A 17,212-nucleotide genomic window follows, 5' to 3' on the forward strand; every position below is an offset into this window, starting at 1 on the left:
GAAAAAACATAACTTTTTTAGAGGCTTGCTTCGATTTATTTAAGTCTTATTTTAGTCTCGAAATTATCTAAGAGTATAATTGATTTTTTACACCGCCAAAACACGTGTAATCAGTATTGAAACAACAAAACCATGCACAGCCGATATTTCAGAAACATTGTCGGTTGTAATCTGTACAAATTTAACACCTGCCATATTTCTTTCAATTGTATATCTTATCACAATTTGTCTCAATTATTGGGCGATTCAATTAGTCTTTTATTCTCTCCATTCAAATTTGCCAGCCAATTACGATTCTTATCTGGCTGACCATCTCTTTGATTTAAACAAGACCGTAAGCGAATAGACCATATTCTAGTACAATTTAACATCAAAAATACAGGAAATTAAGTCACAAACGTAAACAAATTTAATTATAAATTAACCAAACACCAAAATAGTACACACGAGATAGCAGATTGATCACTTTGAAAACTGACCAAAACCGCTGTTTTTTTGTACTTTGTAATGGTCGTATAGAAATTTTTGTTATGACTGTGTCGCCAATCCTATAATAGATCTTAATTTAGTTGATACGAGCTTGGTCTTGACATCTTCTCGACCTTTCTTAAATAGTGTTATTTACTAGCCGACAAAAGTAGCTTCACGGGGAGTAACAAAGTTAAAAGAGCGGATTGAATCGAAAAATACCCCCTACAATCGCGTGTTCGTTCATTGTGAATTTACCAGTAATTCAGAAAGCTTTATTTTGCTCTAAGCCAGTTTTGTACCCAAAGGATTAACATCGTTAGCTTAATACTTCTTTAAAACAAACAAAACCAGCTTAGCTATGTAATTAAGTTATCTTTCGTTAATGACCCCATTATATGATGCACAAACATGTGTGTTTTGTTGCCGTTATTTTCGCCCAAATATTTGTTTTGTTCATATTGTTTTCAAATGTTGACAGTTGCGGGAGTCTTTTGCATGTTCTGTTTTCTATTTACTGCTTATATTTATTGCGAAAAGCCTAGTTTCAGAATTCAGAACACAATTTTGACTTTACAAAACATTGTAATTATCGCTCTTGAGAGTGTGTTGAAGTGTGAGATCTTATCTCATTTCAGTCAATGTTCACCGTCCCAGCACTTATATGCTTCATCAAGCGTGTAAACGATTGCCGCCGTCCAACATTGCAATAACAGTCGTAAGAATATGATGTACAAAAACAAACAACAAGGTTTGACCGCTGCAACTCGGTTTAGCGGGAAAAGCGTCCGTTTTAATGACTATGATCAAAGCATCTTCAAAAGCTAACATTCGATAAAACAATTAACCACGTGCTTTTCATCTCAATTGACCTGGGGAGGAAGGTTTTGGCGCGCATTCTGTTTAAAGCATTTAAAGTACCCGCTTTATTCTTAAGCCCTGTGATGATGTCTTAGGAAATGTTCTCGACCTATAACTTTCATATTGCTTTCTTGTAAACACCCGGTAAAATATAGTTGTAACCACTTTCCCGGTGAATTTGAAGTATAATTGAATGTTGCCGCTGAAATTTGGGGAGTTTCGGAGCATCCATTCGACTCCTGTAATCGGGGCTCCGGCTCTTGATATCGTTCAAAAACATTGATGTGAAACAAATTGATCATTCATAGCCAGATTCAGGGCTTATTGCATGTTGAACCGTATCTTCCTACTGCGAACACAACTCGTCGCTCTGTTTTGAACCACAGCATGTGCATTTGTCGGCAAAGATTATTATTTTTTTAAGTTCCGAAATGCATTGTATAAAAATTGAAAATATATACAGACGTCAATGCCGATGAAGACTATGATCTTTCTTTATTATGAATCTTTGCTTGTGCGTTTCATGAGTCATCAACTTTACTTACATATATGTATATCAACGAGTTCGACTGCAGAGAGTCAATAACTACAGTTAATTAGAGCGAGTTTTATCATTGTCCTGATATTTACTTAAAAATGAAAATAGTGAATAGGATTGTAACGGCAGGTATATAGTTGTTTGGAACGTCGATTTTTGCAATTCAATTATTTTGTTTTACAATTTAAGCCAGAGTGACTCTTGCAGTTCCAGATAAAACAGTGACTTAAATTTAGCCGGCATGGGAAGGATTATTAATAAATAAGCGGCAATAAAAATAAAATATCCTCCTATATCCTCCTATATCCACCTTGAGGAGAAGTATCAGTGTATATTTATCGCATTGTCGTTTATTATTTACAGTTATAAATTTAACCCACCTAGCTACTGGGTGAACAGTCGTCAGTGCATGAATAAAATTGTCTATCCTACACAGTTATAATTAATGTAGACGAGGCGATAGACAATTCTAATTGGATAAAACATGCAATCGATTGATAAATTTCGGTACGTTTTTCATAGAACTGAAACTATGTGTCTATATGCCATTCCGAATAACTTTGATGCTTTTAGAGGTTTAAAAACTGGATGTCACTAATCACTACTTCAGGTTATACGAAAAATACTGTATATATTTCGTTGAATGATATGCTATGCAGTAAATAAAACTGAAATCATACAAACGAACACATGACCAATGGAGTAGTTTGCAGAATTTCATCGACGGATGAATTTAGCAATGACACATTGTCAAATATAAAGCTACCGAGAGACTGGACAATTATTATCGTTCATTATCTTCTTAATTTTGCTCAGTGGCAATTAAATTCTTTTTCGAAATATTTCATCATGTGTTGAAAGTGAAAGCTGTTTTTAAGCGATATCTCACTCGTGTTTTTGGCGCCGTCTTGAGAACTTTGTAAACAAATTGCCGCCAAAATCAGAATGACACTTTTTATTCTTTTTTCCTGCTTTTGTTTTCATGAGTTTGGTACCAATTGATATCGATTGATTTGGGGATAATGGGGAAGATTTTGAGAATGATGAGCGAAGGTTATGGGAATGAAGGAATAGAAAAATGGGTACATTTTTGCCAGAATAAAGTACGTTTCCCTACTTGCCATGGTACAATGCGTCTCCCGAGTATTATTATATTTTTTTGCACATAATAATGAACTTGTTCACTGCTCGTTTCTATCAGTTTACAACTTTACTACACTTCTTACTTATCATGCCAAATCCCAAGGCAAATCCCTAAATGTACCTAGAAGAATATAATATTGCCCACTGAGCTATATAGCCTTGCACAAAGGCCTGGATACGAGCCCAGTTTTTGTCCAGTTAATATTTAGTGCGGACGTAAACAAAAAAAATTGGCAAAGGTTCTGCGAAATCGTCGTAATCAATCATGTAGACCTGAGAAAAAATGAAAAAAAATTAACAAATTATGTGAAGAGTGTGGTGACTGTGGTCATATCTTTAACATTATAAACATAGGTAAACCTGCGTAATTGTTTGTGTATACTTTGAATTTGTTTCATACACTGTGTTGACTGGCGAATTCGTCTCTTTTATATTTAGTGTATTTTATTCAAACTCAAAGCTGAATCGTGAATGGATAATGTTTGAGAGGGCATTTTATTTCCTTGTGACGTTTGCGGATTTTCATCGTACTTATATGAATTGTAGAATATCGAATTCTCGTGAACACTTCGTATTTTTGGTCTTTGATCATGGCTGCCAATTCCAGTCGATACCACATGGCCACGTTAAAAATAGTTCTTGTGGGATCAGAAGCTGTTGGCAAAACGAGCCTATTAATTCGCTTTCATCAGAATACATTTCCTAGTCTATATGTCCCCACTGTGTTTGATTCCTATTGGAAAGAGGTTTCAGTTGATGGTAATGAATATGGTCTGCTTTTGTGGGATAATTCTGGTAATGATGACTACATCCGTTTGCGTCCACTCTCCTATCCCCAGACAGATGTGTTCCTAGTCTGTTTTGACATCAATAACAGAGAATCGTTTGTCCAGTTACAAAATACATGGCTTCCTGAGGTGAAACGGTATCAGCATGGAACGCCAATAATTATTGTAGGCAATAAAATGGATATAAGATCAGAAGGGTATGTACCATTCATGACATTTTAGTTTTATTTCAAGAAAACTACCATGTATCATGGGTGGTAATAGAGAATGCATAGCATTAAGAATGCACCCTCTAATATAAAAGGTACACATAGTGTTATTTAGTTAAACATCCGGAAAGCATAATTGGATTGGTAATAAATAACATACTCCTCACCCTTGGGAAGAGGTGGAGCTACTTATCTAAAAAGCAAAATGCATCGGAACATGTAAAGTAGTGAGTGCATTGTTCTGAGAAAGTTGTGGATGTTCTCTGCAAAGGATTAGTTTCTAATGTACTTTCTAATTTTTCATGAATTAGTTGCCAGTCATATGGCCCTCAAACTATCCTAGAAAGCCTGTGATCTCTTTTAGAAAGATGTTGATAGCACACTGCAATATTAAGCATCATTTCATCTCCATCAGATAAATAGCACTTAGTGAAATAAGATAAATTAGTGTGAACTTGTTTGTTAGTTGTAATTAGCAACAGACTAACTGGGATGGAAGCTGGCCCTTATGTAGACCCAAAATAAGCGAAGGGATTAAGGAAATTTGAAGAAGAAATCCATGAGGCTGACAAAGTGTATATCAAATTATTGTTTACAGGGTAACTGCTTATTAATTAGAACCTTTAGGCTTTAGACATGCATTGCCATGAACTAGTACAATATGTACAATGTGAAAATATTTATGACAGATTAAATTCCAAGCAACCTTCAATTGTTGTGATATCTATCTAAATTTATAGCCAGCTTGAGGACGCTTCAAACGACTTTGTCCTACATGTGGAAGGCGTGCGCCTGGCTTTAAGAGAAGGTACTGTACAGTAATGCACATGAGACTGAAATAAATGCTACTTAAAGGAACAGTATATTGTAAAGTAACTATAAGAAAGAATAGAGGTATGAGAGAGGGATGTTTGAGACAGCTAACTAAAATAGATATGTGATATCACTGAGATTTTTAAGGCATGTCCATATAATGTGAAAGGGTAGTTCAAGCTCCCAAGGAAGGAGGCTTGATACAACCGGGCCCTGAAACAAAAGTAAAATGTCACTTTGCGCGAAAATTATCTCTAGTGGAAAACAGGCTTTAGTCATCTTTTCAAAGCACCAGAGGTGTAAGAGATGCCTTACATGCAGACTGCTGACAGAAATGAATATCACTCTGCTTTTTAAGGTGCCATATATTGTGAAAGTAGTGCAAAGGAAAATAGAGGTGTGAGAGAGGTGTTCCAGACCGCTGTAAGGTATTACAATCATCAACAACCGAGACTAACGTCTGTGGGATGCTGCGGATTACGACGAAATAGAAGATCACCTAACATCCCATTTCTTCCTCCCCCATGTAAGTTTGACTTCCTAACATGAATATAGTATAAGGATTACTGATACTTGAAGAAACATTATGGGGGTAACACCTATGAATTACATCATTCTTCTTAAACTCGTTGGCAGGTCCACTTCCAGTGGTAGCAATTGAATCGTCCTCATTTTCAGCAAACATGGCCAACCTTCTGGGTGATTCATGCTCTGGACTTGATGTCACTTTTATATTTCCCGACAAGACCACGGTGGAAGCACATCGCTTGGTCCTGTGTTGCACGTCCTCGCTATTTCGCCGCATGTTCCTCAGTCACCGGGCCTTATCGAACCTCAATGCTTCGGACCCCGATGAAGTTGGTGGAAAATTAACCAGTAAGGATATTAACGGTGGCCGCGTCGTCGGATTCGTCCTGGTGTCTAGTGACCGAGATGTGCCGTATGATTGCGTGTACTTTGAAGAGACCCTACGAATATTTTTAACATTAAGTGAAGATATCTCGAAAAATGCTTTTAAAAATGTCCTCAACTTTATGTACACAGGGAAGCTCAGTCTTTCGGCGGAAGCTGACGAGAAACAAACTGCGGCTATTCTTGATGTGGCGCAAACATTTCAAATCGATGTCTTAACGGACTTTTTAAAAAGTGACCAGGAAGTGTCCGAACTTGATTTGCACGACCAATGGAAGTCCGAGTTCGTTTCGTTCAACAGCAGGTTGTTTTGCAACTCGTCGCGATTCTCTGACGTTTCGTTTTGTGTCGATGAGCACCCTGTCCGGGCGCATCGTTGCGTGCTCGTTGCACATTGTGACTTCATGGCCGCCATGTTAAGTGGAAACTTTCAGGAAAGCGGTCAAAACGAGGTATGCTTGATATTGACGTCCACGTCAAACCGCAGTGTATTTAGGGCGAACTTTCGACAGAAGGTTGCATGGATTTACCAGTTATGCATAAAAGGTTAAGATGACCCTTTGCAGTATAGGTCGTCCCTCCTTTGCAGTATAAGTCGTCCCTACAATTTAAATTGTGATGGCATTAGATTTGTTAGAGTTATATTCTTTGCTAAAAAAGAAGCAAAAATATGCGAACAAAATCGCTAATGAATGCAGCGATATCATGCACAATTCAATAAGACTCTGATAATTTAGGGAAATGTAAAGACAGGGCAAAGGTCTATTGCTTTAGGCTTTGAAGCAGAAATTGACTGGTAAATTCACTCTCCTTCTGTATATCGATCTTGCATCACCCATTTCTGCGTCTTCACAAAACTGTTCTATATACCCACATTAGATTCCGCTGCCGTCCGTTTCACTGCACGGTTTTCTTGGATTCCTTCAATATCTTTACACGGATGATGTGAACTTTGAGCGACACAACCCCATCGAGGTCCTCAAGGTTGCCAATCAGTTTTGTTCTGCGCGACTTATTTCGCTGTGTGAGGTTTGTCTGGAGAAGAAAATGGAGACATCTCTGGCGAGTACAAGAAAGAAGAGTGATAAAGTCGGAGATCTCATTGAGCTGATCGTCATCGCGCAGGTAAATATATATTTTTTGAAAGCTGAATTTTAAGTTTCAACTAATCCTGCATAATTCTTCTGAACGGACAGAATTCAAGCCAGGGCCAATATTTCAGTGGTGTCTTCTAACGATAGTAGTTCGTCCATGGGACATTATATGTATAGGCAAATCATCATTTATGCGTGTATAGAAGGTGATTAAAATTTTAGCATCTTTTAATGATCTCACAGATTAACGAGGCTCACCCCGAGTAGAGAAGTTAACTCGCGCGCGATACTACCGCATTTAACTAGGTCTTGGCCGCTGCCGATCGGTAGGGATGGAGACACTTTTAACAGGAACATCTGGAGCTAAACGGTACCCTCTCCATCCCGAGATCACACAGTCACTCGCGATTCACTGCGGTGAATCCGTGGAGTGAAGAAGAAATACACGCACAATAAACACACAATAAACACGTCCAAGGCATGCCACAAAAAACTTACCGAATCCCAGAAACTCGCCTACCCGGAGTCGCGAAAATGTCCAATAAAACTAGAACAAAAGAAAAAAGAACAAACCCCGGCACAAGGGGATAAGGACTGGTTAACCAAAAACGGGGAGGGGGACCAGAAGGGGAAGGGTGGGAGTTGACAAATGCACAAGTGAAGGGTAGGAGCTAAGCAAGTCATATTTATACTAACAGTAGGAGATAATACCGTTGGGCCAACGCCCGGTCCCGTGACAATAACAACATCTCTTCGACATTAATTTCCTTTATTATGAATAATAAATACATTTGGCCTGTATATGTGTGTGTATATTAGAAGAGTTGTATAGTTGCTTTTCTAAGAATGTGCACCAATTAAATTGATATATAATGGCATTGCAAGTTTAGTCTCTTGAAACAAGAGAAAATTCACCGTTTCTACCGATTTTTGTATCTTTTCAGACTCACAATGCTCATCAACTAGCTTCCAAGTATTTGTATTATATTGCCATAAATTTCGAAGAATTCAAAAAGAAGAAAGAATTGGACTGTTTATCAACGGACAACCTTGTTCTAATCGAGCAGCAGAGGTGGCCACCCCCTTGCTATTTAACGGAACTGAATGCTTATCGGAGGACACGTGACCGTGAATCTTCGTGCATTTTAATGTGAATACATGTACGTTTGAGGAGGGGTGGCAACGGGGGTAGGATGGGATGGGGACGGGGGAAGTGTACAAATCGAATACCATTTTCTTTTAAACACCGATTTTTTTTTATGTCACAAACCGTTTTTGACGATGTGAAATAGTTAGAGTTTATATTTCGTCCTTTCGGCGTGTTTGCATGTACTCGACCAGGTCTCCTTTGGGGTTCGTTGACACTTAGTTTTGGTCTATTGGTTCACGAAAGCTACATAATTTTGTGGACTTGTGGTCAAAAAAGACGAGCCGCAGTATAGGAATATACAGTAGACACATTTAATTTCGGCTTAGTTTGTGTCATGTTCTCATGGAGACCTAAAATAGTTTAAATCAATTTCTGTGTGGTTAAAGTCTTTAGTTATAATCAAAATCTGCAAGAGTGCGAGAGGAACTGCTTACATTGCATTAGTACCAAAAATATTGAAAGTTCCTCAAATGTTGAAAGCTACCAAAAACATGCCGCGTTTCTTGGTCAAAGCCGAATAATGATGAAAAGCATGCAATGAAATTGATTAAAATGAAAATATTATTAAATGCTTATACACCAAGACTATGCATTCGGTCTAAATGATTGGCTGCGAGTCTAATCCGCTGTCAATCAAAAGTAAATATTGTTAATATGTAACATTTAAGAGGAGGTTTTTTATATATTATGTTGTGTATTTTGGCGGGAAAACATTCAAAACAAAATCTTTTTGGCGTACCATTCAAAGTTAATTTAGTTTACATTTATTCTTTAGATTATGTTGTGAACTATAAGTTTTGAACTGTATTTGGTGATTTCAAAACACCAAAGGACTAGAGTTATTTCAAAATATAATGCGGCTATCAACAATGTTATAAATGTCAACGCTATGTTATCACTGACATGAATACAAAAGTAGCTTAGATTCAAGTGCCATTTTCTACTCGGCGTATCCCAAGAAATCTTTTCATTTTCATAATATTTTGAAATCATACAGTAAACATACTTTCTAGATCCTTTTCAGGTTTGCAAAACAGTTTTAATGTTAAAAATTTTAGTACTGTTGCATGAAGGTATATAAACTAAGGTATATATTACGTATATTACATATATTACGTGACATATAGAAAAATATCTTATCTTTGAATATATCAAAGTATTTTACATATTCCACGCATATGATCACCATCTGGTCATGGTGGAATTTATCAACGATTGCGTTCGCTCCGTTGTTTTAAAATAATTCTCAAAAATCGAAACGCTCGACAACTGGTTCTCAAACGCAAGCAGGGGATAGCGGTTAAAGATTTACTTCTTGGGAAGCATGTTTTAGCCGTTCTCCCACTGGCTGGTTATAGGAAAAGCTTGATTTTTAAGTTGTTCTTGTTAGCGATAGAAAATATGGCAAAAATAGATAAAGTTGGACGTAGTAGCGTTCTCGTTATTTCTCCTCCGCGCATGCATGGTATTATATCGGATCAAATATAGCTGAGACGCTTTCGATGGACTGCTCAGCGGTGGAACTTTCGGATAAAAACGTTTCGGGAGTCGTCAAGTCTCCACCGCAATATATTTATATGCATGCGCGGAAAGTGAAATGAATAAAGCATTTCTTGATTCGCTCACGAACAGCAATAATGCGATTAATCAATCCATTGCTTTTATTGTCGTGGATGAGTCTCATACTGTGGAAACGTGGACGGGAAAAGGTAAGAAAATATATTTTATCTCTAATATTTTCATTATATTTTGGTAAAAAACACTTGGTTTTATGTACCTTGATAGAAGTAAAAGAGGATCAGGCATCCAGACTTATACTTTCCAAATTGGATTGGATTGCCAACATGAAAAAACAATATAATATTGTCATGCCAAAAACGATTCTATTTTGTGATACAATCTATGCTCTTGCCCAGGTAGTGAACTATTTATTAGTGAAACTGAGCACATATGCATTCTACCGAAGATGTTTGCATGCAATTGGATTTAGAATACCATTTGGGGTTTACGCCTTGGAGATATTTGACATTTTGATATTTGGGTTTACGCCTTGGAGATATTTGAATATGAGTAACTCATGCACGAACAAACTGCTCGACTTAAGACGTTTATTTAGGTAGTTCGATGAATTCATTTTGTTTTGAAGATAGTGCTTTTTCCTTTCTGAGAAAGCAACCCTCAGAGCTCAACCCCATGTAACGAAGTTATGGATCTACAGGTGAATGGAGGAAAGAAGGAACACAGTAAGGTAAAATAAATAAATTATTTTTTTATTTTCATTCTTCAAGTGAAGGAGATGCTATGTAATTGATAAACACTGCGAGATAATATTTGGTCAAATCGTTCAAATCTAGCGTTCAAATCATTGGTAGTGAATAGGCATCACAACATCGAGGAACAAGGGACATTACAAATGATTGCCACGACAAAAGAACAAAATAAAATGTGAAGCTCTAGTAATGTATGTAGACTGTAGTCTCATAAAGTCCATAAAGATTGGGTTTTAGACTGGGTGGAAGTGAGAAATGTTCTTCGACGAATAATCTTAATTTTTTTTTGTCATGTTTCCTAACTTTTTTACCAGTCTATTTTCCCCCTAAATATTCTTCTTTCCTGTCAAAATTTCTTTTTCTTTTATTAAAATTTTTTCAGGGAAATTTTTTTTCTTGTTTCTAAAATTTTTTCCTAGCCAAAATTTTTTCTATAATAATATAAGGTTGCTATCAACACACCATCCGGTGGCCTTTTGGTTAAGGCTACGACCGGCAAAATTGTAAGCGTAGGTACGAATCCTGCACGGAAAAGGTTTCATTTTTCCCACCGAAAGTACTATTTAATTTAAAATTCTTCGAAAACGATCTAGCCAAATAAAGAACAATAGCTTTAAACATTCAAAAATTCGTAAATTTCAACAAAAATTAACGATTTTCGAAAATTTTTTAAAATGTGTTACATGTTAAAAATGGCTTCAAATATTTACTAGGCTACACTATTTCGTTTTTGAGCGTATTTCTTTTGAAGCAATGAAAAATTCAAAAATATAATTTCGACCAACAAAGTGACGGATACGCATCCCTACCATTTTGGCCAAAATTAACGATTTTCGAAAATTTTCTAAAATGTCTTAACATACTGAAAATGAATAACAGCCGTTACCATTTTGGCTGAAATTTTGAACTTTATGAAAGACAGTGCAGTTTTTAAAAACGAAGATGTTGTGACGAGCGGATGGTAGCGTGTAGACGCAGGTTAAGAGAAGAAGAGTTATTTAATATCTTTTGCGTTATGTGGGAGATTTGGAATACAATTTCAGCGTTGAAATAAGTGGCAAATGTTGAAACATTCTAATGAATCTGAATTAACATTTTCCTCAAATTTTAATTGTGACCTGTACAGTCAGACTTGCCTTCATTAAAAATACAAAACAATTGCACCGCAACCGTTAGCTTCACCTGGGCCGCATATAACTAGCTTATGCCGACGGAATGCTGCTCCTTTGCTCATTGGAATCCATACCTGTGGCTGTGTTATTTTTCGTCAGCACAAATGTTGATATTATTAGGTTAAAACTACGGATAAGATTCAGTTTTGTGCGTTTTAGACAAGAAAATAAATTATCATTATCAAAGTAAACTGGTATAAATGTATGTAAAATCCTTCGGAAAAAGGTTGAGTAAAATAAAATAGTGAAGTAATTCGCCTGAAGTTCTGCTGGTCTAGTGTCTAAGACAATGCTCTCCCATGTCTCAAACCTGGGGTTCGGGTCCAAACATGTCCGTTTTTCATTATGTCTTTCCATAAAAGGATAAAATAAATCAATTAACCATATCCATTCAGCACATGATCTCGTAGTCCAGTGGTGAAGACAATGGTCTCCCAATTGCCAAGTCGATGGTTCGAATCCAAGTATGCTAATTTTTCATTATGTCCTTCGTGAAAAGGATAAAGTAAATTAAATAAGCTTAGCCGTTCAGCAGAAGATCTTTTAGTCTAGTGGCGAAAGCAATGTTCCCCAAGTGGTAAACCGATGGTTCGAATCTTGTCATAACCGTTTCTCATTATGAACTTCGTGAAAAGGATAAAGTAAATGAAATAACCATAGCCTTTCAGCACAAGTTCTTGTAGTCTAGTGGCGAAGACAATAATCTTCCAAGTAGTAATTCGAAGGTTCGAATCCTACCATAACCGTTTTTCATTATGAACTTCGTGAAAAGGATATAGTAAATTAAATAATCATAACCGTTCAGCAGAGGATCTCGTCGTCTAGTGGTCAAGACATTGGTCTCATGTGTCGACAGTCGAAGGTTCGAATCTCGTTTTAGAAGGAAATTTTCGTTATTAATATTACATGGTAAGGTTATGGAGAATAAGTTGGTGTAGGCTTCCAACAATCACCAGTTAGCCTTGTGGTAAAGTCGTGGACTATCAAGTACAAGACCGAGGTATCAAGAACGGGATGGTAAGTTTCTCATGGCGGTAAAAGAAAAAAAAATGGTAGGTATGTTGCTCCGGGGAGGTTTATACTCGGTTAATCTTTGGAAATTAAAGTTAATCTTTAGGGAAATCATTGGATAGATAGGGTGAATGAGGGGTATATGAGTACAAAAAGACTTAGTAATTGGGCGGCGGCCTCGGCCCCCGGAGCAAGGGGGAAGGGTATAGGTGAGAAAACAGTATATAAAATGTTTAAGTCTTTTTGTACTCATTTAAACCTCTTTATCCCTATTTAACCTCCAATTTACTCCTATCTATCCCTAATTTTTCCTATCCTCACATATCCCTAACTATCCCCTAACACAATTAAATGTTTGAAGAAAGCTCGTTTTGAAAGTCGGGAAAGGCGGGGGAAAGAGAACCCCCCTCAGTCTACTCCTCGCCCAAGGCGAGGGCATATTCGCCCTCTCGCTCTACTCCTCTCACACTCACAAATTCTCACTTTATTACCTTGTTCTTTTTCGGTTGATCCAGGACTTGAACCATCGACTGTATACTTGGTAGTTCACCGTCTTCACCACTACACCATCACTTCTTGTGGTGAAAGCCTACAGCTTTTTATTTTACTTAATCTTCTTTTGGAAGGATCTTTGATGAAATAGAAGAAAAAACATTCCCATCTGGGGCTCGAACCTCCGCCTTTAAACTCGTAGAGCACTGCTTTCGCCAGTAGACCGCAACGAGCTTGCAGTGAAAGACTATACCTTTGAATACCTTTTGGGTGGGATCTCAAATGTACTAACAATTTAAATCAGTTCCCTTTAATGACAATGTTCATGATTTTTTTTCTCATCTAAAACGCACACAACTTTGTCTTATTCGTAGCTTGTAACCTAATATTAACTATTTGTGTTGTCGCTACTCGCTAAAATATCACACTGACATATAGTTATGAAGTGTCCATCTTTCCGCAAGTTATTTATATGCGGCGCAAGTGAAGCTAACGGTTACGGTGCGATTGTTTTGTATTTCTAATGAAGTGAAATCAAAGTAAAGTACAAGAATTAACAATGCATTTTAAAATATGTTTAAAAGAAAAAAAGTACAAGAATTAAGAATAGCCGAATTCATATTAGTGACGGGAAACTCATCTTAGAAAAGATGAGGTAAAAACCCGTCTGAATATGAATTGGGATATGGATAAATTTATACGTATGATGGGTCGGGTATTGAGTAATCATTACGATAATAATTTTGTTTATTTTCGCTTAGCCTTGTTCCGTACTTGACCGTGCTGATATTTTACAAACTCTTAGTGATTTATCCGTCTAAATGCATGCGAATTTAAAACGAGTTTCTGTTCCAGACGGGATCCAGTCTAAGCTTACCCGTCTGTTAAGACGGCAAAGTTAGACGGGAAAATTCGGACGAGAAACCCGTCTGTCATTCACATCAGACGAGTTTCCCGTCTTCGATGGGTTTCCCGTCTTTAATATATGAATTCGGGTAATGTATATGACGCGTATAGTCATGAGGCTGTAAGCATTACATCTGAAATCGCAAATGAAGCAATTGACTATGTATTTCAAGACTTTAATTGTTGTATAAAAAGTAGAAATACTAGTTGTTCTAGCCAGTCCGTCGATTATAAAATACGCTAATCTAATACTTGAAGCTTTGGACTCAAGAGACCAACGTCTTAACAACTGCTTGACGACCACATCGTTTGCCGATAAAAGTTCGAAGAACTTTTAAATGAAATAATTATGAATCGTTGCTGTAATGTTGTTGAGCTGCTGTTTGTTTGTTTGTTACCGCGGGTGGGAAATTGCGCTTTTGAACAAAACTTTTTTCTTCGCGTATTTATAATCGACGAGTTATACTAGCTAGTAAACCAGCTAGTAACCTTGCTTCATTTGCGATTTCAGATGTAATGCTTGTTGCCTCGTGACTATACGCGTCATATACATTACCCGAATTCATATTAAAGACGGGAAACTCATCGAAGACGGGAAACTCGTCTGATGTGAATCACAGACGGGTTTCTCGTCCGAATTTTCCCGTCTAACTTTGCCGTCTTAACAGACGGGTAAGCTTAGACTGGATCCCGTCTGGAACAGAAACTCGTTTTAAATTCGCATGCATTTAGACGGATAAATCACTAAGAGTTTGTAAAATATCCGCACGGTCAAGGACGGAACAAGGCTAAGCGAAAATAAACAAAATTATTATCGTAATGATTACTCAATACCCGACCCATCATACGTATAAATTTATCCGTATCCCAATTCATATTCAGATGGGTTTTTACCTCATCTTTTCTAAGATGAGTTTCCCGTCACTAATATGAATTCGGCTATTCTTAATTCTTGTACTTACTTTTTTAAACATATTTTGAAATGCATTGTTAATTCTTGTACTTTACTTTGACTTCACTTCATTAAAAATACAAAACAATCGCACCGTAACCGTTAGCTTCACTTGCGCCGCATATAACTAACTTGCAGAAAGATGGACACTTCATAACTATATGTCAGTGTGATATTTTAGCGAGTAGCGACAACACAAATGGTTAATATTAGGTTACAAGCTACGAATAAGACACAGTTTTGTGGGTTTTAGACGAGAAAAAAAATCATGAACATTGTCTTTAAAGGGAACTCATTTAAATTGTTAGTACATTTGAGATCCCACCCAAAAGGTATTCAAAGCTATAGTCTTTCACTGCAAGCTCGTTGCGGTCTACTGGCGAAAGCAGTGCTCTACGAGTTTAAAGGCGGAGGTTCGAGCCCCAGATGGGAATGTTTTTTTCTTCTATTTCATAAAAGATCCTTCCAAAAGAGGATTAAGTAAAATAAAAAGCTGTAGGCTTTCACCACAAGAAGTGATGGTGTAGTGGTGAAAACGGTGAACTACCAAGTATACAGTCGATGGTTCAAGTCCTGGATCAACCGAAAAAGAACAAGGTAATAAAGTGAGAATTTGTGAGTGTGAGAGGAGTAGAGCGAGAGGGCGAATATGCCCTCGCCTTGGGCGAGGAGTAGACTGAGGGGGGTTCTCTTTCCCCCGCCTTTCCCGACTTTCAAAACGATCTTTCTTCAAACATTTAATTGTGTTAGGGGATAGTTAGGGATATGTGAGGATAGGAAAAATTAGGGATAGATACGAGTAAATTGGAGGATAAATAGGGGTAAAGAGGTTTAAATGAGTACAAAAAGACTTAAACATTTTATATACTGTTTTCTCACCTATACCCTTCCCCCTTGCTCCGGGGGCCGAGGCCGCCGCCCAATTACTAAGTCTTTTTGTACTCATATACCCCTCATTCACCCTATCTATCCAATGATTTCCCTAAAGATTAACTTTAATTTCCAAAGATTAACCGAGTATAAACCTCCCCGGAGCAACATACCTACCATTTTTTTTTCTTTTACCGCCATGAGAAACGTACCATCCCGCTCTTGATACCTCGGTCTTGTACTTGATAGTCCACGACTTTACCACAAGGCTAACTGGTGATTGTTGGAAGCCTAAACAAACTTATTCTCCATAACCTTACCATGTAATATTAATAACGAAAATTTCCACCTAAAACGAGATTCGAACCTTCGACTGTCGACACATGAGACCAATGTCTTGACCACTAGACGACGAGATCCTCTGCTGAACGGTTATGATTATTTAATTTACTATATCCTTTTCACGAAGTTCATAATGAAAAACGGTTATGGTAGGATTCGAACCTTCGAATTACTACTTGGAAGATTATTGTCTTCGCCACTAGACTACAAGATCTTGTGCTGAAAGGCTATGGTTATTTCATTTACTTTATCCTTTTCACGAAGTTCATAATGAGAAACGGTTATGACAAGATTCGAACCATCGGTTTACCACTTGGGGAACATTGCTTTCGCCACTAGACTAAAAGATCTTCTGCTGAACGGCTAAGCTTATTTAATCTACTTTATCCTTTTCACGAAGGACATAATGAAAAATTAGCATACTTGGATTCGAACCATCGACTCGGCAATTGGGAGACCATTGTCTTCACCACTGGACTACGAGATCATGTGCTGAATGGATATGGTTAATTGATTTATTTTATCCTTTTCTGGAAAGACATAATGAAAAACGGACATGCTTGGACCCGAACCCCAGGTTTGAGACATGGAAGAGCATTGCCTTAGACACTAGACCAGCAGAACTTCAGGCGAATTACTTCACTATTTTATTTTACTCAACCTTTTTTCGAAGGATTTTACATACATTTATACCAGTTTACTTTGATAATGATAATTTATTTTCTTGTCTAAAACGCACAAAACTGAATCTTATCCGTAGTTTTAACCTAATAATATCAACATTTGTGCTGACGAAAAATAACACAGCCACAGGTATGGATTCCAATGAGCAAAGGAGCAGCATTCCGTCGGCATAAGCTAGTTATATGCGGCCCAGGTGAAGCTAACGGTTGCGGTGCAATTGTTTTGTATTTTTAATGAAGGCAAGTCTCACTGTACAGGTCACAATTAAAATTTGAGGAAAATGTTAATTCAGATTCATTAGAATGTTTCAACATTTTCCACTTATTTCAACGCTGAAATTGTATTCCAAATCTCCCACATAACGCAAAAGATATTAAATAACTCTTCTTCTCTTAAGCTGCGTCTACACGCTACCATTCGCTCGTCACAACATCTTCGTTTCCATTATGAAGCAACGACTAGTAAATGCTTATTAATTTGATAGATTTGGTATATTTATTCAGGGCTTGGAAATTAAAAAACTGCACTGTCTTTCAT

At 37.2% G+C, this 17,212-nt stretch overlaps 1 protein-coding gene across 1 annotated transcript; it reads left to right on the forward strand.

Annotated features, from left to right (window-relative positions):
* Positions 1-3,230: 3,230 nt before the first annotated feature.
* Positions 3,231-8,677, forward strand: LOC114520798 (rho-related BTB domain-containing protein 1-like). Its single transcript, XM_028541134.1, has 7 exons — positions 3,231-3,364; positions 3,449-3,995; positions 4,748-4,815; positions 5,179-5,346; positions 5,457-6,184; positions 6,612-6,857; positions 7,771-8,677. Exons 2-7 carry the CDS (start codon positions 3,601-3,603, stop codon positions 7,978-7,980), a joined length of 1,815 nt encoding a protein of 604 aa, XP_028396935.1. The 5' UTR covers positions 3,231-3,364; positions 3,449-3,600; the 3' UTR covers positions 7,981-8,677.
* Positions 8,678-17,212: the final 8,535 nt, after the last annotated feature.

Source organism: Dendronephthya gigantea, unplaced genomic scaffold, assembly GCF_004324835.1.
Source record: "Dendronephthya gigantea isolate DGI-Jeju-01 unplaced genomic scaffold, DenGig_1.0 000000F, whole genome shotgun sequence".
NCBI classification, from domain to species: domain Eukaryota; kingdom Metazoa; phylum Cnidaria; class Anthozoa; order Malacalcyonacea; family Nephtheidae; genus Dendronephthya; species Dendronephthya gigantea.